Genomic DNA, 22,893 nt, shown 5'->3' with positions numbered 1-22,893 from the left:
GACTTTTCCAGTAGCACTGACAATTACAGGAATCAGTTCTTTTGTGTAAGTTCTTAGTTTCATGTGAACTGGAGTTAAGATTGGTCTTGAAGCCTTGTTGCACCACCTTTCGAAAGTCTTTTTGCCCATGATGGACTGGCTCGTGCCCATGTCCAGCTCCACCGACACCGGGAGTCCATTTAGTTCAACATTCAGCATTATCGGCAGACAATTCATGGTGAATGTGTGCACCCCATTAACCTCTGCCTTCTCAATCTGAGGCTCCGGTTCGTCGTGATCCTCTGTGGATTTGTCCTCCCCTGCGACATGGTGGTTTGCAGGTTTAACAGGCTTAGCAGCTCCCCTGCACACTCGTTGGAGGTGTCCCATTGTTCCACAGCCCTTGCAAACGTACCCTTTGAATCGGCATGAATGGAAACGATGATCAGCCCCATAGCGCCAACAAGGTGTTAATGGCCTTGCATTCATCACCCTTGATAGTGGACTCTGACACAACTGCGGACGTTCAGCTGCAGGTACGTGTGACCTGCCCTGTACGTTACGATTCGAAAACAACATCACTTTGTTCACAGTACTTGTAGCAGCACTTGTGTGCTGAGAGATTTGCTTCGTATTGTCACTGGAGGCAATGAATGCCTGGGCTATCGCTATGGCCTTACTCAAGATTGGGGTCTCTACAGTCAAAAGTTTGTGAAGTATGGTTTCGAAGCCAATGCCAAGTACGAAAAAGTCTCTGAGCATGTGCTCAAAATGTCCTTCAAATTCGCAATGTCCTGCAAGGCGTCTTAGCTCAGCAACATAACTCGCCACTTCCTGACCTTCAGATCTTTTGTAGGTGTAGAACCGGTACCTCGCCATCAGAACGCATTCCTTCGGGTTCAAATGCTCTCGGACCAGTGTGCACAATTCGTTGTACGATTTCTCTGTGGGTTTCGCTGGAGTGAGCAGATTCTTCATGAGGCCACGTTGGTGCCCCACAGACAGTGAGGAGGATCGCCCTTCGTTTGGCAGTGTTCTCTTCCCCATCTAGCTCGTTGGCCACAAAGTCGCTCCACAAAAGTTTCCCAATCATCTCCCACCAAGAATTTTTCCAGGATGCCCACTGTTCTCTGCATCTTTGGGTTTGCTATCTATATCTCGTCGCCAGTTGTTATGTATGGAGAAAGAGTCAGACTGAATACTGTGAGCTCAATGTAAAGTGTGACCTTAGTCTTTTATTGCAGGTCTCCAGAGCGCCTCTCCAATCTGTGAGGCTTCCTTAAAAACCTGTGCTCCCAAGGGATTATGGGATCCCTTGGGACTCAAGGTGATGAGCCCTCTGGTGGCTGTACAGAGTAAATACAAGTTTACATATATAACAGTTATGTCTTTCGATGCTCTGATAATGACTCCACGAGGCAATGTATTGTACTTGAACTGCAGTGACCTTAGTCCATTTAATGTAACTCCAGAGTGAGGATCACACATGCTGGCCTGCCTTTTGTACAGATAATCGACAAGTCTCCCACTGCAGTCCCTCTGGTGGCACACCTTAGTGACCATACAGCTGGTGTACAAGTTTCCCATCGTAGTGCCCTCTGGTGGCACATCATATGTAATAGTACAAGCAGTAAACATGTTTGGATACATGACAGTTATATTACTGGACTAGTAATCCAGAAGCCTGGACTAATGATCGCGAGACATGAGTTCAAATCTCACCATGGCAGCTGGGAAACTTAAATTCAGTTAATTAAATAAAGCTGGAATAAAAGACTAGTATCAGTAATGGTGACCATGAAACTACCAGATTGTCATAAAAGCCCATCTGATTCACTAATGTCCTTTCGGGAAGGAAATCTACCATCCTTACCCGGTCTGGCCTATACATGACTCCAGACTCACTGCAATGTGGTTGAATCTTAACTGCCCTCTGCAGTTCAAAGCGGCGGTTCACCATCACCTGCTGAAGGGGAATTAGGGCTGGGCAATAAATGCTGGCCTTGCCAGCATCGCCTGCATCACATCAACAACAAAAAATATTCCCTTTAATTTTTGTTTGCCCCGTGTGGTCCCTTTAATGGGCTGCTCGGGACCTTCAACCTTCCGCGCATACATGGTTTTACTATTGAAAAGCCAGCTAGCCGGCCAGGCAGCTTAAAGGGAATGTTGAAGTGGAGTAAGGACCAGTTGGGATAAATGGTATGTTTCGGCACTGAAGATTCTGTTAGTGATAATTGGAGCTTTGTTTACCTTCAAAATTCAATAATTAAGCTGATTATTTTGCGCACAAGGGCACGTTTTAAAAGCTTTTGAAAATGATTTTTTCAACCTACTGTAGAAAACAGTCATTCGACCCAAAATGGGGTTATTGTAAGAAATAGCTATTAAATACAAAAATTCTTCAAGAACAGAAATTATGAAATGCAGCCGTGAATAGATGACAAAATTTACAGTGAGGTCAGATAACAAACACCAAGACAAATGGTCTCTTGGCCAAAACCAAAAAGGGATAAGACGTAAAATGCAAGACAGCAGAGGACGTTAGGAAAACACTGGACTCCTCTGAAGAAGACCTGATAACCTGACAGCATAGAGCCCACAAAACATAACAAGACATTTTCCCAGAAAGATATGAGACAAGGCCAGTCAGCCAGGCAGGGAGCAACAATTAGATCATAGGTGAGGGACAAAATGATTGACACCAGGTAATCACCACCCCACTGAAATAGAGTATAAAGGTAGAAGGCCCAGAGCGATATTGTCAGTCATTGACGGGTGAAAGCTTCCTCGGGGTGGACAAATGCTGGTGAATAACCTAACACGCTGATCAAGTTTAGCCTCCGGGGTGGACGAATGCCCTAACACCCCCAACTACTCGAGGGACAGACCAGGAGAAGTGGCTGCAGGATCCGCTGACCTGAGACCTCTACGCTGTCTCATCGGGCACCTAACCGTCTGTCCGTCCATCCGCCCGGTCGTGGCGTTCCGCTTCGGGGGTCGTACATCGCTCTCTACTGTCACGGGTAGTATGTCTATTACACTTATCCTAACTACATGTAATATCTGATTATTCTTTGAACTGTAGCTCTTTAATAAAATACCTTAAAACGCCTGAGAACTTTTGGGTATCTACGTGTGAATTGTGATCCTAATTCTTACACTTCTAAGCAATTGATTGCTCCAATATTACTAGCAAATGGTCCTATATAATTTTTAAAAGTCATTTTCAGTCATTTAAAATCGGGTTTCTCACAGGTGGTGGATTGACACCGCGATAATTTTTATTTAAATCACGTTTTAAAATGCTTCCCGATTGTGCTGATGCATGACAGATTTTGCGTTTGCCAATATGAGCGGAAACTCGAGATTTAAAAAAAAACTTCAAAACAGGCACAATTTTGGGCGCAATATGCGGCACGTTGCCCGATTGTACGCAAAGCGGAAACTCTACTCCAGTGTTGCTCAATATAACACAACTGCAGATTTAAAGCTGGTACAGTCTACCTGCAAATACAGAATACAACATACTTCAATATCAGTGACGCATCTTGAACCCGTCCATCCTGGATCACAATGGCATTCAAATCCATCCACCCAGTCGGTGCAACTATAAAATAAAGGGAAAGATTTTGTTAAATAGCCAAACATGCATAGATTTAAGTACAAAAATAATCTATAATTAAGGCCTCAATTTTAGGAACATATGAACAGGAGGAGGCCATTTAACCCCACGAGCCCATTCAATGGAATCTTGGTCTTTATTGCAAAGGGGATGGAGTATAAAAGCAAGGAAGCCTTGCTACAGTTATACAGGGTATTGGTGAGGCCACACCTGGAATACTGCGTATGGTTTTGATTTCCATATTTAAGAAAGGATATACTTGCTTGGGAGACAGTTCAGAGAAGATTCACTCAGTTGATTCTGGAGCTGAGGGGTTGGCTTTTGAGGAAAGGTTGAGTAGGTTGGGCCTATACTCATTGGAGTTCAGAAGAATAAGGGGTGATCTTATCGAAAGGTATAAAATTATGAGGGAGCTTGGCAAGGTGGATGCAGAGAGGATGTTTCCACTGAGAGGGGAGACTGGAACTCGGGGGTATAATCTTAGAATAAGGGGCCGCCCATTTAAAACTGAGATGAGGAGATTGTAAATCTGTGGAATTCGCTGCCTCAGAGAGCTGTGAAAGCTGGGTCATTGAATAAATTTAAGACAGAGATAGACAGTTTCTTAACTGATAAGGGCATAATAGTTATGGGGAGTGGGCAGGGAAGTGGACTTGAGTCCATAATTGGATCAGTCATAATCGTATTGAATGGCAGAGCAGGCTCGAGGGGCCATATGGCCTACTCCTGCTCCTATTTCTTATGTTCTTATGTTGAATAAGATCATAGACAGATTTTTGAAGGATAAGGGAGTCAAGGGTTATTGGGAGAGGGCAGGGAAGTGGAGTTGAGGCCACGCTCAGATCAGCCATGATCTTATTGAATAACGGAGCAGGCTCAAGTGGCCAGATGGCCGACTCCTGTTCCTATTTCTTATTCTATGTAACAAAAATATATCGATTTCAGCTTTAAAATTAACAATGGATTTAGCATTAACTGCCATTTACAGAAGAGAGTTGAAAACTTCTACCACCCTTTGCGTGTAGAAGTGCTTCCGAATTTTACTCCTGAAAGGTCTGACTGTCATTTTTAGGCGATGTCCCCTGGTCTTAGACTCCCCAACCAGCGGAAATAGTTTCTCTCTATCTACCTGGTAGGGGGTTAACAATGTGTCACTGCCATACATGTGGAACCAGATGTTTAGCTGGAATGGAACGGGGGTGCAGGGGGTCGTGTTCGGGATGGGACAGGACGGGGTGCGATCGGGAGGGAAAGCCCCATGGGGACTACAGCCCGAGGCCTGGGCATTCTAACACCGGGTCTCAATTAAATAACGCTGGAAAGACTCCCTCCCGATACCAACAGCACATAGATCAGGTGTAGCGGGCGGGTGCAGGGAAATTGTGTTGGGAGCCTTAGGACGTCGGGAACGATTCTCGGCATTAGCTTGCCACCAGGCAAGGTCTTTGGTAGTCGATGTCAGCACATAGAGGGAGAGCAAGAGGCAAGGCTGGGGCTGGGGAGGCCCAAGAACTACTTGCGGTGCCAGTGGGGAGGGGGGGAGGGGGGAAGAACTCCTCTTCCTTTGGGCCCACACGGAGATCTGACAAAAATCATTTTGTTAAACTTAACCCAGCCTCTCCTGGCCAGTCGCCGCCTCCCACCACGTTTCCTTTGACGGGTTTGACACTGGATGGGCATCCACCCCATGTGCCATCGTGAAACATCATGTTGCGGCACCGATACCGTTATCAGGCTGTGATTTTTGGATTTGAAGTAGGCCCGGGTTTGGCTGCAGCACAGCCTCGGCCTAGTTCAAGTCCGGCACAGATACATGTATCCAGGGTGGGAAAGGTACGGCCTCAAGGGGACTGGGCCGGATCTTAAATGCCTTCCTTTGCACCATTGTCACTAGACAGGAGGAGGGCGGGGCAGGGGGGGGGGGGCGGGGACGCGATTAAAAGTGAGGCCTTAACTCTCTGAATAATCAGAACTGGAAGAAATACTGTGCTGGTTGAACGCTGTCATCAGTATTTTGTGAGCGTGCATTGTACGGTGCAACATTTAGCCAGCTAATTGATACAGGGGCATGGTCTCATGAGCAATTGATTTTGTTTTTTGCCTATTGGACGGAGCTCCCTTTGGGCAAGTGCTTCCTGATTAATGGAACATTAAGCAGCACAAAAGTACACAGTAATAACCAATTGAAAAATATTAAGACCATAATTTTCTGTACTTGGGCGAGTCGAGAGTGGACAGTTGGTGTGGCGGGTCGTGACCTTGTTGTTGCATCCATCCCACTACTGAAATTGACTTTACGATAATGGCACCTATTAAGCCCGTCTTGCGAGTTACCCGACCCTATTAAATGGTGCGGGTCTGATGACGTCTTCGATGATGCGTTTTCAGCCAAGTTATTTAAAGGAGCCATGACCACATTGCATTTGAAGGTTCTTCCCGTAGTGTGCAGGCAGCACACTGGAGGGTTTCATTACTCCAAACACTTGGGAGAGATGACTGCACTGAGGCAGAGGGCTGCACCCAGGTTCTCCCATGACTCCCTCCATATGCTTGTGGATGGAGTCAGAGCACGCAAGGAGGTCCTCTTCCCTTCCAATGGGTGGAAGGAACCTTCCCAGGAGACAAAAAGAGCCTTGCTCCAAATTGCAATGGTGGTGAACAGCAAGGATGTGTGCAGGAGGACCTGGGTGCAGTGCCACAAACCTTTCAGTGATCTCATGAGAGCAGGAAGCATTAGTACAAAGCCACACTCAACTTCATAATATATATATACATATAGAAAGAGAGAGAGAGAGAGCAACATGGTTCAACTGGTGATTAGTAAACTAGTTTTATTTGAAATACTCAGACCACAAGGCTGCAAATCGGTTATTAACACCATGCCAGGTAGTGAGCCCTCGACTATCCTTGCTCGTTGAAGATACAGTTGAACTAGCCGTTTGTTTTTCCTTCAGTTTGTCATGAGCCTTGGACTTGTTGTCCTCTGGAAGAAGTCTGCTGGTACAGTGGTGGTCACTGTGTACAGGAGCTTGTAGTAAATCTCTGCTGAAACCAGCGATCCTTTCAATAGTTCCTGTGCAGCAACCACCGCTTTCAGCTCCTGATGTAAGCGATGAACAAGAATCCCACTATGGAGTCATGTAAGATCAGGTACTGGGAGGGAGGTCAGTGTGGACGTGGACCCTCATGGCCCCACTGCTGTGTGGCAAGGTGCTCTCCAGCTCCTTGCTAGCAGGGAAGTGCAGGTGGCCCATGATAGAGATGATGGTGAGAGGGGTCATGGAAGTGGGGGCACCTCTCAAAGCGCTTACATTTCTCTCCCATTGCTTCCCCCTCAGGCAGAGCCCCAGATGCCTCTTCGGACAGCAATGGCCGAGACTGCCCCTGCACAGTCACAGGAGGAGCAGACTTTGGTGAGGCCATCACAGGCTCCAAAACCCAGAGGACATTCGCCAAGAGTGTCTAAACAGTCGCAGCAGACTGCCTCTACTTCTGCTGAAGGCACAGGAGCAGCACCTCGTAAAAGCACGGGGAAGAAAAAGATAACACACAAGTAGTTTCACAAGGGTAGGTACTTGGGTGTTTTAGTCAATGTTAATGGAAAGTTTCCGTTAATGTATTGTCAACCATTAAAATCTTTATTTCCACCACTTTACTATCTTGGACACCCTCGTGTACACCTTTGGGAGAGGCTTAGTGAGGTGCAGTGAATGGTGAGACATAACGTGACCTCCAGCAAGGTGGCCAGTGGGAATGGAATGGCTTGGCTAGTGTTGGGATGCTTTATGATGTTGCTGTGGGGTTGGGCCAACCTGGCGCAGCATGTGGCAGCCATATGGGTGTACTGCTTAAAGTTAAATAAATCTGGACATGACGAGGCCATCCCTGGCTTCCCGGGCAACTATGTGCTCAGGTGTTGATGGGATCTGGCTCGCAGCCTCTTCCAGCTCCTGCTCCTCCTCATCTTCCAGCTGATGTGCCCTCCTCCTCCTGTGAAGAGACTGTGGGCAAAGTGCCTTGTTCCTCATGCAGTGCTAATCCTCGCTTCTGTGCTGTGTTGTGCAAAGTACAGCAGACCACGGTGATTCTAGAGGCCCTGGCTGGTGCGTACTGAAGGGCTCATCTATCAAGGCACCTGAAGCACATTTTGAGCATGCCTATTGTCTGCCCCATGACACATTTACTGGAAATGTGGCTTTCATTGTATCTCTCCTGGGCCTCAGTACTTGGCCTCCTCAAGTATGTCATGAGGAACATCTTCAGTGGATAGTCCTTGTCTCCAAGCAGCCAGATGGAAATTCTGTTTGGAGGAGCGAAGAGCTGAGGGAGGCTAGACTCAGGCAGGATGAAAGAGGCATGGCAGCTGCCCAGGAATTTGACACACACATGCATGATGATCTTCCGATGGTTGCAGACCAGCTGCACATTGAGGGAGTGGAAGCCCTTGCAGTTGACAGAGACTCCTGGGTGATGATGGGGTGCCCTGATGGCCACATGTGTGCAGTTGATGACGCCCTGCACCCGTGGGAAGCCAACAAGTATGGCAAAGCCAAGCATCCGCTCAGCAAAATTGGCATCATCAGTGGCAAAGTTGATCTAATTGGCTGACTTGCTAAAGAGGGCATCGGTGACCTGTGTGATGCATCTGTGGGCGGCTAACTGCGAGACGCTGCAAATATCTGCTGCAGATCCCTGGAAGGAGCCTGAGGTGAAGAGATTCAGGGCGCTGCTGACTTTGACAGCCACTGGTAAGGCATGTCCACCAGCTCCTCTGGGCTGCAGGTCTTGCTCCAGCAATCTGCAAAGATCTGCGACGAACTAGCATGATAGCCTGAGCCTCCTTTGGCACTGCTGCTCAGTCATGTTGAAGAAGCTCATCCTCTGCCTGTATACCCTGTATACCCTGTGTTGGGAGGTATCGCAACCCTGTGCTGATGCCCACTGTCCTGTGCAGCATCAGGTGGTTGAGGAGCAGATTGGTGATGTTGTTGTTGGTTTTGTTGGTGTGCCTGGTGCTGCTGGTGTTGTGGCTCATCATGGTCCAATTGTGAGCACCAAGGTGACACAGTATTAACGGCACCCATGCTTATGTAATAGATGGCAGGTCCAGCAGAGATCAGAGGAGCAACTGTCAATGGAGTGATGGGTTGTAACAATGAGGTGAGACTGCATGGAAACTTTGCTGGAAAGACTTGCAGCCTGCAGAAAGTTCAGTCTGTGCTAGGCATGCAGTCACCAATAGCTTCTGCCTGAAGAAAGTGATCAGCTGTGAGGTGGGAGCTTTTGTAATACATTTCATCCTGCTCTTATTCAAAAGAGTGCTGTGGCATCTTTCATATCCACCTGAGAGGGAAGACAGGGCCTCGAAAAACATCTCATCCGAAAGCCGGCACCTCCATTAGTGCAGCACTCCCTCAGTACTACACTGGGAGTGTCAGCCAACATTATGTGCTCAGGTCTCTGGAGTGGGACTTGAACCCCCAATCGTGTGACTCAGAGGCGAGTGTCATGGCTGATGGAGAAGTCATGGAAGAGAAGGACGGAAGGTGTATCATGCTCATTGTTGTGTATCTGTAAAGCATGCACTCCCATGTTCCGCCACCAGGGAGCGCATCCCCTGAAGTCCCAAGGGATCCCAGCATTCCTTGGGAGCACTGTATATAAGCCGGCCCCTAAGGCCTGTTTCTCACTCTGGAGTGTCTTAATAAAGACTGAGGTCACTGTTACTTTAACCTTTCTGTGTGCAGTCTCATCTGTGTTAGGAACACAATAACTGACGACGACTATACGAATCCAACGCAAAGAAGTAGCAAGCTGTGGGCATCCTGGAGAAGTTCTCGAAGGGTGAGGACTGGGACGCCGATGTCAAACGGCGAGACCAGTGCTTTGTAGCCAACGAGCTGGATGGAGAAGGAAGCGCTGCAAAAAGGAGAGCGGTCCTCCTCATGGTCTGTGGGGCACCGACCTACAGCCTCATGAAGAATCTTCTGGCTCCGGTGAAACCCACAGATAAGTCATATGAGGAGCTGTGTACACTGGTTCGGGAGCATCTTAACCTGAGGTAGAGCGTGTTGATGGCGCGGTATTGGTTACATGTGCCAGCGATTTGAAGGTCAGGAAATGGCGAGCTATGTCGCCGAGCTCAGGCGACTTGCAGGATAATGTGAGTTTGATGGTGACCTGGAGCAAATGCTCAGAGACTTTTTTGTACTGGGCATTGGCCACGAGACCATCCTACAAAAACTTTTGACTGTAGAGGCATCGACTCTCAGTAAGGCCACTGCAATAGCACAGGCATTTATGTCCACCAGTGATAATACCAAACAAATCTCTCAGCACACAAGTGCTATCAATGTTCATAAATTAACTGGAACTGTGTTTGCGAGCAGAAATGTAGACGGCAGAATCCAGGAGTCTGCAACTGCCAGCAGGCCTCAGGTGACCCAGATGACTCAGAGTCCGCAACAAAGGATGAATGCAAGGCAATTCACACCTTCTGGCGCTGTGGCAGCTTCCATTCAGCCGATTCATGCCGCTTCAAAGGATATGTTTGCAAGAGCTGTGGAACAATGGGGCACCTCCAATGGCGTGCACACATTTTCGACGAAATGTCCACCTATAATGCTAAATGTAAAATTGAATGGCTTACCCGTAGTCATGGAACTGGACACTGGCGCTAGCCAATCCATCATGAGTAAAAAGATGTTTGAGAGATTGTGGTGCAACAAGACACTCAGACCAGCCCTGAGCCCCATCCACATGAAACTGAGAACATACACCAAAGAGCTCATCACTGTCCTGGTCAGTGCCATGGTCAAGGTCACCTACGAGGGCACGGTGCACGAACTGCCACACTGGATTGTCCCGGGCGATGGCCTCACACTACTTGGAAGGAGCTGGCTGGGCAAAATCCGCTGGAACTGGGATGACATCCAAGTGCTATCACATGCCAATGAGGCCTCATGTACCCAAGTTCTTAACAAATTTCCTTCCCTTTTTGAGCCAGGCATTGGAAACTTTTCCGGGGCGAAGGTGCGGATCCACTTGGTCCCAGAGGCAGGACCCATTCACCACAAGGTGCGAGCGGTACCTAACACGATGAGGGAGAGAGTGGAAATCGAGCTGGACAGGCTGCAATGCGAGGGCATCATCTCTCCAGTGGAATTCAGTGAGTGGGCCAGCCCGATTGTTCCAGTACTCAAAAGTGATCACGATCAGGATTTGCGGTGATTATAAAGTAACTATTATTCTTTCTCGCTACAGGACCAATACCCGCTACCTAAGGTAGACGACCTATTTGCCAAGCTGGCAGGAGGCAAGACATTCACCAAACTGGACCTGACTTCGGCCCTACATGACGCAGGAGCTGGAGGAGTATTCGAAGGGCCTCACCTGCATCAACACGCACAAGGGACTGTTCATCTACAACAGATGCCCGTTTGGAATTCGGTCGATTGCAGCGATCTACCAGAGAAACATGGAGAGCATCCTCAAGTCGGTACCATGCAAGGTGGTTTTTCAGGTTGACATATTGGTCATGGGTCGGGACACGGTCGAGCACCTACAAAACCTGGAGGAGGTCCTCCAGCGACTGGATCGAGTAGGACTGCGGCTGAAGAGGTCGAAATGCGTCTTCATGGCAACAGAAATTGAGTTTTTGGGGAGAAAGATCATGGCGGATGGCATTCGGCCCACAGACGCCAAGACAGAGGCTATCAGGAACACGTCCAGGCCACAGAACGTCATGGAGCTGCAGTCGTTCCTGGGACTCCTCAACTATTTTGGTAACTTCCTACCGGGGTTAAGCACCCTCTTAGAGCCCCTACATGTGTTATTGCGTAAAGGTGAGAACTGGGTATAGGGAAAAAACCCAAGTAATTGCTTTTGAGAAAGCCAGAAACATTATATGCTCCAATAAGCTATTTGTATTGTATAACCCGTGTAAAAGACTTGTGCTAGCATGTGATGCGTTGTCGTACGGAGTCGGGTGTGCATTACAACAAGCTAACATTGCGGGGAAGTTGCAACCTGTTGCCTATGCATCCAGGAGCTTGTCTCAGGCCGAGAGGGCCGACAGCATGATTGAGAGAAGCATTATCGTGTGTGTTCGGGGTAAAGAAAATGCATCAATACCTGTTTGGCCTCAAATTTGAGCTGGAAACCGATCACAAGCCCCTCATATCCCTGTTCGCTGAAAACAAGGGGATAAATACTAATGCCTCAGCCCACATACAAAGGTGGGTACTCGCGCTATCAGCGTATAAATATACCATCCGCCACAGGCCAGGCACCGAGAACTGTGCGGATGCTCTCAGTCGGCTATCATTGCCCACCACGGGGGTGGAAATGGCGTAGCCTGCAAACTTGTTGATGGTGGTACAGCCCGTAGACTTATTGATGGTCATGGAAGCGTGTTAAATCACCTCTCACGGCCCGCCAGATTAGGACTTGGACCAGCCAAGATCCTCTGTTGTACCTAGTAAAAAACTGTACTGCATGGGAGCTGGGCCAGCATCCCTGTTGCAATGCAAGAGCTAATCAAGCCGTTCCAGCGGCAAAAGGATGAGTTGTCCATTCAGGCAGACTGCCTGTTGTGGGGTAACCGCGTAGTGCTACCCAAAAAGAGCAGGGAGAAGTTCATCTCGGATCTCCACAGCACACACCTGGGTATAGTAATGATGAAAGCGATAGCCAGATCCCACGTGTGGTGGCTCGGTATCGACTCTGACTTAGAGTCCTGTGTACTGCAATGCAGCGTGTGTGCTCATTTGAGCAACACGCCCAGAGAGGCACCACTAAGATTGTGGTCCTGGCCCTCCAGACTATGGGGGCCCGTTTCTCGGTAAACTATTCCTGGTGAAGGTGGATGGTTTTTCAAAATGGATTGAATGTGAAATAATGTTGGGAATCACCGCCACCGCCACCATTGAAAGCCTGAGGGCCATGTTTGCAACCCACGGCCTGCCCGACATACTGGTCAGTGACAACGGGCCATGTTTCACCAGTGCCGAATTTAAAGAATTCATGACCCGCAATGGGATCAAACATATCACCTCGGCCCCGTTTAAACCAGCCTCCGATGGGCAGGCAGAGCGGGCAGTACAAACAATTAAACAGAGCCTTAACGAGTCACAGAAGGCTCACTCCAAACCCGCCTGTCCCAAGTACTGCTCAGCTACCGCACGAGGCCTCACTCACTCACAGGGGTGCCCCCAGCTGAGCTACTCATGAAAAGGACACTTAAAACCAGACTCTTGCTGGTTCACCCCAACCTGCATGATCAGGTAGAGAGCAGGTAGCAGCAACAAAATGTCAACGATGGTTGCGCCACTGTGTCATGGGAAATTGATTTGAATGACACTGTGTATGTGCTAAACTATAGACATGGTCCCAAGTGGATCGCCGGCATGGTGATAGCTAAAGAAGGGAGTAGAGTGTTTGTAGTCAAACTAGACAATGGACAAATTTGCAGAAGACACCTGAACCAAACGAGGCTGCGGTTCACAGACTGCCCTGAACAACCCACAGCAGACACCACCTTTTTCGAGCCCACAACACACACCCAAAGGATCAACGACACCACCCCAGACCAGGAAATTGATCTCATCACGCCCAACAGCCCAGCAAGGTGAGGCTCACCCAGCAGCCCTGCAGGGCCAACAACACGCCAGCCCAGCGAGGGCACAGCCAACACACTAGAACAGACATTTGTACCGAGGCGGTCCACCAGGGAAAGAAAGGCTCCCGACCGCCTCACCTTGTAAATAGTTTTCACTTTGACTTTGTGGGTGGAGTGATGTTGTGTATCTGTAAAGCATGCACTTTCATGTTCCGCCACAAGGGAGCGCATCCCCTGAAGTCCCAAGGGACCCCAGCATCCCTTGGGAGCACTGTATAGAAGCCGGCCCCTAAGGCCTGTTCCTCACTCTGGAGTGTCTTAATAAAGACTGAGGTCACTGTTACTTTAACCTCTCTGTGTGCAGTCTCATCTGTGTTCAGAAGACAATAGTCACAGTCACGAAGAATGTAATTCCTGGCCTCAGCTAGGGGCATTTTGTGCTGTGGGGATGGCGGAATCAGATTGTTGGGACGGAATTTTGGGATCTATGGGCAGTGAGCTGGAAGGTGATAACCCTAACTATTTACTGCTGGGATACAACTATTTGCAATCGATATCAATGACTTGGAAGAAGGGACTGAGTGTAACGTAGCCAAGTTTGCTGATGATACAAAAATGGGAGGAGAAGCAACGTGTGAGGAGGACACAAAAAATCTGCAAAAGTACATAGAGAGGCTCAGTGAATGAGCAAAAATTTGGCAGATGGAGTATAATGTTGGAAAGTGTGAGGTCATGCACTTTGGCAAAAAAAAATCAAAGAGCAAGTTATTATTTAAATGGAGAAAGATTGCAAAGTGCCGCAGTACAGCGGGACCAGGGGGTACTTGTGCATGAAACACAAAAGAATAGTATGCAGGTACAGCAAGTGATCAGAAAGGCCAATGGAATCTTGGCCTTTATTGCAAAGGGGATGGAGTATAAAAGCAGGGAAGTCTTGCTACAGCTATACAGGGTATTGGTGAGGCCACACCTGGAATACTGCGTGCAGTTTTGGTTTCCATATTTACGAAAGGATATACTTGCTTTGGAGGCAGTTCAGAGAAGGTTCACTAGGTTGATTCCGGAGATGAGGGGGTTGACGTATGATGAAAGGTTGAGTAGGTTGGGACTCCACTCATTGGAATTCAGAAGAATGAGAGGTGATCTTATCGAAACGTATAAGATTATGAGAGGGCTTGACAAGGTGGATACAGAGAGGATGTTTCTACTGATGGGGGAGACTAGAACTAGAGGGCATGATCTTAGAATAAGGGGCCTCCCATTTAAAACTGAGTTGAGGAGAAATTTCTTCTCTCAGAGGGTTGTAAATCTGTGGAATTCACTGCCTCAGAGAGCTGTGGAAGTTGGGACATTGAATAAATTTAAGACAGAAATAGACAGTTTCTTAAATGATAAGGGGATAAGGAGAGCGGTGGGGAAGTGGAGCCGAGTTTATGATCAGCTCAACCATGATTTTATTGAATGGCAGAGCAGGCTTGAGGGTCCGTATGGCCTACTCCTGTTACTATTTCTTATGTACTACATTTCAGGGCCTTAAGGAGGGCAGGAAGGTGAGAGGTAATTAGAATGGATGGTGTGATGACGGTGTTTTTAAAAGGGAGTGAGATGGTGCTTCGGAAAGGGAAACCAGTGACCATATCAACTAAAGTGGGGGCCAAAAGGGGGAGTTGCGTGAACAGTGTGGGGGAGGGCTTAAATGATCAAAAGGTGGGTCTCATGGAAGAGACGATATGGGGGGGGTGGGGTGGAGACGGGGGGGGGAGATGGGAGAAAAATCTTCCTCCGACCTGGCAGTCGGATGACAAAACAAACCCTTGGGAGTTGCCTTCAGCGCCACCTTCCCTTTAAGGGCGGCCGCACCGCCCAGCCACAGCAAGGGTACCGACAACAAAAACTGTCGGAGGCACCGATCAGCGGCAGCGGCACTCCCGCGGGGCAATTTTCAAAAGGGTCAATTTCGGGAAGGGTTGCTGCCGGTCGATAATGGGTCGGCGCGTGCACGTCGCGGTGGGACAACAGGCGGAGTGGTCCCCTACACCACTTCAAAACTGAGGAAGGGCAATTTATAAAATGGCAGCCCCTCGGCGGAGACTCAGCAGCCAGCCTGCACCGACCCATGCCAAAGGGGCAATTTCGGCTCCATAGTGTCAGTCGTGGCTCAGTTGGCTGCACTCTTGCCTCTGAGTCCGAAGGTCGTGGGTTCAGGTCCCGCTTCAGGGAATTGAGCCCATAATCTAAGCTGAGGCGCAGTCCAGCACCAAGGGAGTGCTGCACTGTCAGAGGTGCTGTCTTTTGGATGAGTCGTTAATCAGGGCTCCTGGGTAACCTCTCAGGTGGACGTAAAAGATCCCTTTGCACCATTTAAAGAAGATCAGGAGAGTTCTCCCTGGCATCCTGGCCAATATTTATCCCTTGATTAGCTCCTAAAAACAGATTATCTGGACGACTGACATTGCTGTTTGTGGGACCTTGCTGTGTGCAAATTAGCTGCCCCATTTCCTACATTACCACAGTGGCTACACTTCAAAAAGTACTTCATTTAGGATGTCGTGATGTTGAGAAAGGTGCTATAAAAATGTGAGTTGTTCTTTTTATGAAGGAATTGTAACAACAGCCTTGACAATATTGATGTTCTCTTTAAAAAAAAAAAGATTTTTCTTTGGCAAAATAAAATTGCTGCGAGCCTATTAATATCAATATTAATTCAGACTGGAAGTGAAAATCACTTGAAATTATCAGCTCATTTCTACCTGTCAATTATGTTACCAGCGTAAGTACTACTTTCAGCTATATTAAAATCCAATTAATTGCCATTTATTGAAAATCTCCTTAAGCTAATCAACACAAAAGAACGAACAGCTTGTATCAATATACTGCATCTGCCATCCTTTAAGTTATTGTCTTGAATAAATGAACTAAAAGAGAAACTATCTTTATGATAATTAAGCACCAGAGAATTAACACAAGGCGTTTGTACATTTAACATGAAACAAATGTGAATCGTTGAAATATATAGCACTATTTTATGTACATAGCTGAGGGAAATTCATGCATGGAGACCATATCACATTTTGTAATTCATTTACATAAGAAGATAAGAAATAGGAGCAGGAGTAGGCCATTTGGCCCCTTGAGCCTGCTCCACCATTTAATATCATGGTTGATCTGATCCTAGCCTCAACTCCACTTCCCCGCCCGCTCTCCATAACCTTTAATTCCTTTATTATTCAAAAATCTGTCTATCTCCACCTTAAATATATTCAATGACCCAGCCTCCACCGCTCCCTGGGGTAGAGAATTTCAAAGATTCACGATCCTCTGAGAGAAGAAATTCTTCCTCATTTCTGTCTTAAATGGGTGACCCCTTATTCTGAACCTATGTCCCCTAGTTCTAGATTCCCTCATGAGAGGACACATCCTCTCTGCATCTACCCTGTCAAGCCCCCTCAGAATCTTATATGCTTTCAATAAGATCACCTCTCATTCTTCTAAGCTCCAATGTGTATAGGCCCAACCTGCTCATCCTTTCTTCGTATGACAACCCCTTCATCTCAGGAATCAACCTCCTGAACATTCTCTGAACAGCCTCAGAATATCACGGTGGTAAATGAACCATGGGAATCGCAGACTACGAACGAGGCAAACGTCTCGCAAGCGTCAAAAACAGATGTCAACAATGCGTATCTGGATGTGTTTAAGGGACTTGAGGCTAGATTTTACACATTGGTGCATATCGCCCAAAAATGGGCATTATTTCCAGCGTGGGCAGTAAAAATGGGTTTTCAGATCGTCGGCTTCTCGCCCATTCTCAAAGCATCTGGTCTCCATTCTTGAAATTGGGCATTATCGCGAGCGATATGAAATGCGCAATAGTGTTAAATCTCTCTGACCTTCTGCCGTAAAGTGTCGCCGTCCTTAGCAACAGCATGGCAACGCTCGATTCCCGCGATTCAGGAGGTCAAGGGTCATCATGACATGCGCAGAAGAGGAGACAGAGGGAGAGGGAGCTGAGAGGGACTGAAGGCATGTGTGGCTGTGGTGTGTGCTTGTTTGGCTGTTGTGGGAGGCATGACAGAGATTCACCAGCAGCAAAAAGCCTACTAAGCACCAAGAATATAGTTGGCACCGAGTTTTTGTCCAACAAATAAGATATAACATGGAAGGGATGGTGGAGGCCCTGGAGCTGGTAGCCAGGAACATTGGTGGCAGAGGGCTCCCAGTGGTTTCGGAGCGCGGCACTGGACCCCAAGGTGCTGCACCCCCATTGCAATGACACATGAGAGCCAGCAGCAACAGCTTGCTTCTGGCTCGGAGCACGTTCCCACCTCAAGACCATCCTCTCCCGTATCTGTCCAAGCAGCGGTTCGGCCGTCATCCCCTCCCCCCGCCAATGAAGCATCGCCTGAGGAGCTCCTCAGCCAAGTGGCTTAGAGTCAGGAGGGCAAGGGGAAGGGGTAGAGGTGGGGAGGAGAAGCGGGGGGGGGGGCGGCGGGGAAGGGTTGATTTTTACAGAGATACTGATGATTTCAGACAAATGTTCGGTTTAAATGTTTTTTATTTAACAAAACCTTGTAGCACATTGGCTCAGAAAGCTGCACGGTTATACGCTGGTGATTCCTTAACATCAAAGTGTATAATTACACTTAAATTCAATCAATTTAAACTTTAACTGTCACCAAGGTGATGCCCATTGTAAAGTCCTTATTCTACTGCATAAACCACACGAGGCACATTCTAGGGACAAGGTCACTCTGTGACCTCAACTCTTTATTTCAGCACTCCACAAGTGATGACCCTGCATGGGACCTCCCTTTATATACCTGGGAGATGAGGTTAGGAGTGTCTCCCACAAATTCACCCTTTGTGGTCAAGGTGTGCATCTCAGTTGTGTGTATACAGTAATACAGTGGTGTTACATTGTGGTTACATACATGACATCACCTTCCCCCCCCCCCCCCCGCACCCCAAAGTCTTGTGGAGATCAGAGGTTTAGTCTTTCAGGTGGTCTATGCTCCCTCGTGGAGCGCCGCAGTTGGGACTCTGGTTGTTGGACACTGACGTGAGTGTCTGTCACCTGTGGTGATACCGGCCTGTCCGGGCTGACCGCAGGGACTGTGCATTCTTCTGATTGCACTTGTTGCTCGTTCACTGGTGGTGATGTGAGCTCCATCCGATGGTCTTCGTCAGGTTCCTCAGTGTCGATGCAGAACCTTTTTTTTACTTGGTCCAGATGCTTACGGCATATCTGACCATTGTTGAGTTTTACCATGAGGACCCTATTCCCCTCTTTGTCAATTATAGTGCCCCCAAGCCATTTGGGCCTCATGGCGTGATTGAGGACGAATACAGGATAATTTATTTCTATACATCTCCCCCTCGAATTGCGGTGTCATGGTACTCGTTTTGTGACTTGTGCTTGCCCTCAACTATGTCAGTTAGGACTGGGTGAATGATGGACAACCGGGTTTTGAGTGTCCATTTCATTAGTAGCTCTGCGGGCGGGATTCCCGTGAGCGAGTGCGGTCGGGATCTATAGGCCAGCAGGAGGCGCGATAGGTGGCATTGCAGGGAGGGTCCTTGAATCCTGAGCATACCTTGCTTAATGATTTGGACCGCACGTTCCCCTGGCCATTGGAGGCCGGCTTGAATGGCATAGTCCTGACGTGGTTGATGCCATTGGCCGACATAAACTCCCGGAATTCGTAGCTTGTGAAGCATGGGCCATTATCACTAACCAGGATGTCCGGCAAGCCATGGGTTGCAAAGATTGCACATAGGCTTTCCACAGTGGTGAATGACGTGCATTAATTCAGAATGCTGCACTCAATCCATTTTGAGTACGCATCTACCACAATAAGGAACACCTTTCCCATGAACGGGCCCGCGTAGTTAACATGAACGCGGTGGGGCCAGGGCCACGGGCTGAGCAGGGCCTCCCTGGTGGCATTACCTAGCTGGGCACACGTCGTGCACCTGCGAACACAGTGTTGCAGGTCTGAATCAATTCCAGGCCACCAAACGTGTGACCGGGCAATGGCCTTCATCAGCACAATGCCTGGGTGCTCGCTGTGGAGTTCCCTGATGAATGCCTCCCTGCCCTTCTGGGGCATAACTACCCGGCTGCCCCATAGTAGGCAGTTGGCTTGGATGGAGAGCTCATCCATCCGTCTGTGGAACGGTCTGATCTCCTCAGGGCATGCTCCGTGTGCGGGCGCCCAATCCCCAGTCAGGACACATTTCTTAATCAGGGATAGGAGGGGATCTCTGTTTGTCCAGATTTTGATCTGGCGGGCTGTGATGGGGGAGTCTGCGCTGTCAAAGGCATCGACAGCCATGACCATCTCAGCGCTTTGCTCCACTGCCCCCTCAGTGGTGGCCAGTGAAAGCCTGGTGAGCGCGTCAGCGCAATTTTCAGTGCTGGGCCGGTGCCAGATGGAGTAGTCATAAGCAGCCAGTGTGAGAGTCCACCGCTGTATGCGAGCTGATGCATTGACATTGATAGCCTTGCAGTCTGACAACAGGGATGTTAATGGCTTATGGTCCGTATCTAATTCGAACTTCATACCAAAGAGGTACTGATGCATTTTTTTTACACCATAGACACATGTGAGCACTTCTTTCTCGACCATCCCATATCCTTGTTCTGCTTGAGAGAGCGACCTAGAGGCATAAGCCACAGGTTGTAGTTGCCCCTCAGCATTGCCCTGCTGCAACACGCACCCAACCCCATAGGACGATGCATCACATGTCAGAACCAATTTTTTACAGGAGTCGTACAGGGTCAACAAATTGTTTGAACAAAGTAGGTTTCGCGCCCGATCAAAAGCCAGTTCCTGACAGTCCTCTCAAAACCAATCGCAACCCTTACGCAGGAGCACATAGAGCAGCTCCAACAACGTGCTCAAGTTCGGCAGAAAGTTCCCGAAATAGTTCAACAGTCCCAGAAATGAAAGCAACTCCGATGTGTTGCAGGGCCTGGGTGCTCATCGAATCGCCTCTGTTTTGGATTCGGTCGGCCGAATCCCATCTGCAACAACCCTCCTGCCCAGAAACTCAACCTCAGGAGCTAAAAACACATATTTAGACTTCTTGAGTCACAGGCCAACAGGCCCAATCGGCGTAGCACCTCCTCCAGGTTGTGGAGGTGTTCCTTGGTGTCTCGACCCGTGATGAGGATATCGTCCTGGAATACGATCGTTCCAGGAATGGATTTGAGCAGGCTTTCCATGTTTCTTTGAAATATCGTGGCCGCTGATCGAATGCCAAACGGGCACCTGTTATAAATGAACAGTGCCTTGTGCGTGGTGATGGTGGTCAGTCGTTTAGATTCGTCGGCCAGTTCCTGGGTCATATAGGCTGAAGTGAGGTCCAATTTGGTGAACAGCTTGCCGCCTGCCAGCATGGCGAAAAGGTCCTCCACTCTCTGGAGTGGGTATTGATCTTGCAGGGACACCCGATTTATGGTGGCCTTGTAGTCGCCACAGATCCTGACAGAGCCATCCGCTTTTAGGACGGGAACGATGGGGCTCGCCCAGTCGCTGAATTCAACAGGCGAGATGATGCCCTCTCTCAACAGCCGGCCCAATTCGCTCTTGATCTTTTCCTGCATCACATACCTCACTGCTCTGGCTTTGTGGTGCACTGGCCTGGCGCCCGGGATGATGTGTATTACTACTTTGGTGCCTTTGAAAGTCCCGACGCCAGGTTGGAAAAGTGAATCGAATTGTTGTAGGGCTTGTGAGCACGAACTTCGCTCCACAGATGACTTTGCGTGAACATCCCCCCAGTTCCAGTTCATCTCGGCTAACCAGCTCCTCCCCAACAGTGCGGGACCATTACCCGGGACAATCCAGAGCGGCAGCCGATTTACTAACCCGTTGTGTGTGACAGCCAACATTGCACTGTCTAACACCGGAATGATTTCTTTGGTGTAAGTCCATAATTGTGTCTCAATACGTGCTAATTTGTGTCTACTGGCTTTGAGTGGCCATAGCTTCTCAAATTGCTGGACGCCCATTAGTGATTGGCTGGCCCCAGTGTCCAGCTCCATGCGTACTGGGATGCCATTTAATAAAACCCTCATCATCATTGGTGGCGTTTTAGTGTATGAACTGTTTGCCGCATGGACCCGCTGAACCTCAGCGTCCATCGATTTGCCCCAAAAGTCATCCTGCCTCAAAGGACCCTCTTCTGGTCCACCCGCCTCATATATTAATCTGGTTGCGGGCTTCCTGCACATTCGAGCTAAATGGCCACTGAGATTGCAGTGCCTGCAGACAAATTATTGAAATCTGCAAGATCTGGCTGAGTGTTTTCCTCCACACCTCCAGCATGAGTTAAAGTTTCCATTGTTGGGAACAAAGGGACTATGGCCAGGCATTCCGCGCTGACTGTCCCTTTGAATGCTCTTAAGTACCCTATTAGTGGGTGTCAATGGCCCCATCCCGGGCCGCATTGTCCGCTGTGATGGCGTAAATGTCCGTTCAGCCTGCCATTGTCTCTGTTGGAGTCCTACTCTGGGCTCTATTGCTGCCTGGGGAATGTCGGACTGCTCCTGCCAGCCTGCGGGGCTCTGAGTCGCATTGATGATGTTGACTCCCTGATCCATCACCACGTTAGAGGCAGAATTGCGCGCGTGTATTATTTTCGTCTCTTCCTCCCCCGCCATGAAAGTTTGAGCTAACAACACCGCCGCTTCCAAGGTCAAATCCTTGGTCTCAATTAATTTGCGGAAAATTCCTGCATGACCAATGCCCTCAATAAAGAAGTCCCTTAGCATCTCCCCCCTGCAGGCGTCTGTGAACTTACAGAGGCTGGCCAAATGCTGGAGGTCCGCTACGAAGTCCGGTATGCTCGGTCCTTCACGATGTCGGTGGGTGCAGAATCTGTGTCGGGCCATATGTATGCTACTCGCCGGTTTGAGGTGTTCCCCCGATCAGTTTGGTAAGTTCTTCAAAGGTTTTGTCTGACGGCTTCTCAGGCGCTAGTAAGTCCTTCATGAGTGCGTAAGTCTTTGGTCCGCAGCTGGTCAAGAGATGAGCCCTTCGCTGGTTGGCCGCTGCTTCACCCAGCCATTCTTTCATAACGAAGCTTTGTTGAAGCCTCTCAACAAAATCGTCCCAGTCTTCCCCAGTGCCGTTCCTCTGCACTACTGGTGGCCATTCTTGTGGGTCGTGAGTTCCCATTTCTCATTGCCAATGTAAAGTTCTTACTCTACTGCATGAAACCACACGAGGCATGTTCGAGGGACAAGGTCACTCTGTGACCTCAACTCTTTATTTCAGCACTCCACAAATGATGGCCCTGCATGGGACCTCCATTTATATACCTGGGAGATCAGGTACGGAGTGTCTCCCACAAGTTCACCCCTTGTGGTCAAAGTGTGCATCTAGGTTGTGTGTATACAGTAATACAGTGGTGTTACATTGTGGTGACATACATGACATCCATCATTGATGTATGACCTGCATACCCAGCAGTGTGTCAGTCTTGTAAATACCACCAACATTCTTTCAGGCAAAGTGCTCATTAATGAACTCCTGACATAAGGCTCTTGCAGCTATCATGCCACCACAGGCCCCTTCATGCAGTCCACAGGAGGGTGGGGGCATGGCTTTAGCATCAGCCTGATTGTCTGGGCCGATGTCAGCGTCTGCCTCCTCGTCCTCTT

The 22,893-nt window shown here is 48.7% G+C and overlaps 1 protein-coding gene across 1 annotated transcript in view; it reads right to left on the bottom strand.

Annotated features, from left to right (window-relative positions):
* LOC139266569 (protein eyes shut homolog) overlaps positions 1 to 22,893 on the bottom strand; it is a 341,043-nt gene that overhangs the window by 75,569 nt on the left and 242,581 nt on the right. The window contains exon 11 of the mRNA XM_070884164.1: positions 3,511 to 3,589. Coding sequence (XP_070740265.1) covers positions 3,511 to 3,589 — 79 coding nt within the window. The remainder of the gene's footprint in view (positions 1 to 3,510; positions 3,590 to 22,893) is intronic.

Source organism: Pristiophorus japonicus, chromosome 7, assembly GCF_044704955.1.
Source record: "Pristiophorus japonicus isolate sPriJap1 chromosome 7, sPriJap1.hap1, whole genome shotgun sequence".
Classification (NCBI taxonomy): Eukaryota; Metazoa; Chordata; class Chondrichthyes; family Pristiophoridae; genus Pristiophorus; species Pristiophorus japonicus.
The sequence above is the reverse complement of the archived record's forward strand: the minus strand, read 5'-3'. Positions and strand labels throughout refer to the sequence as shown.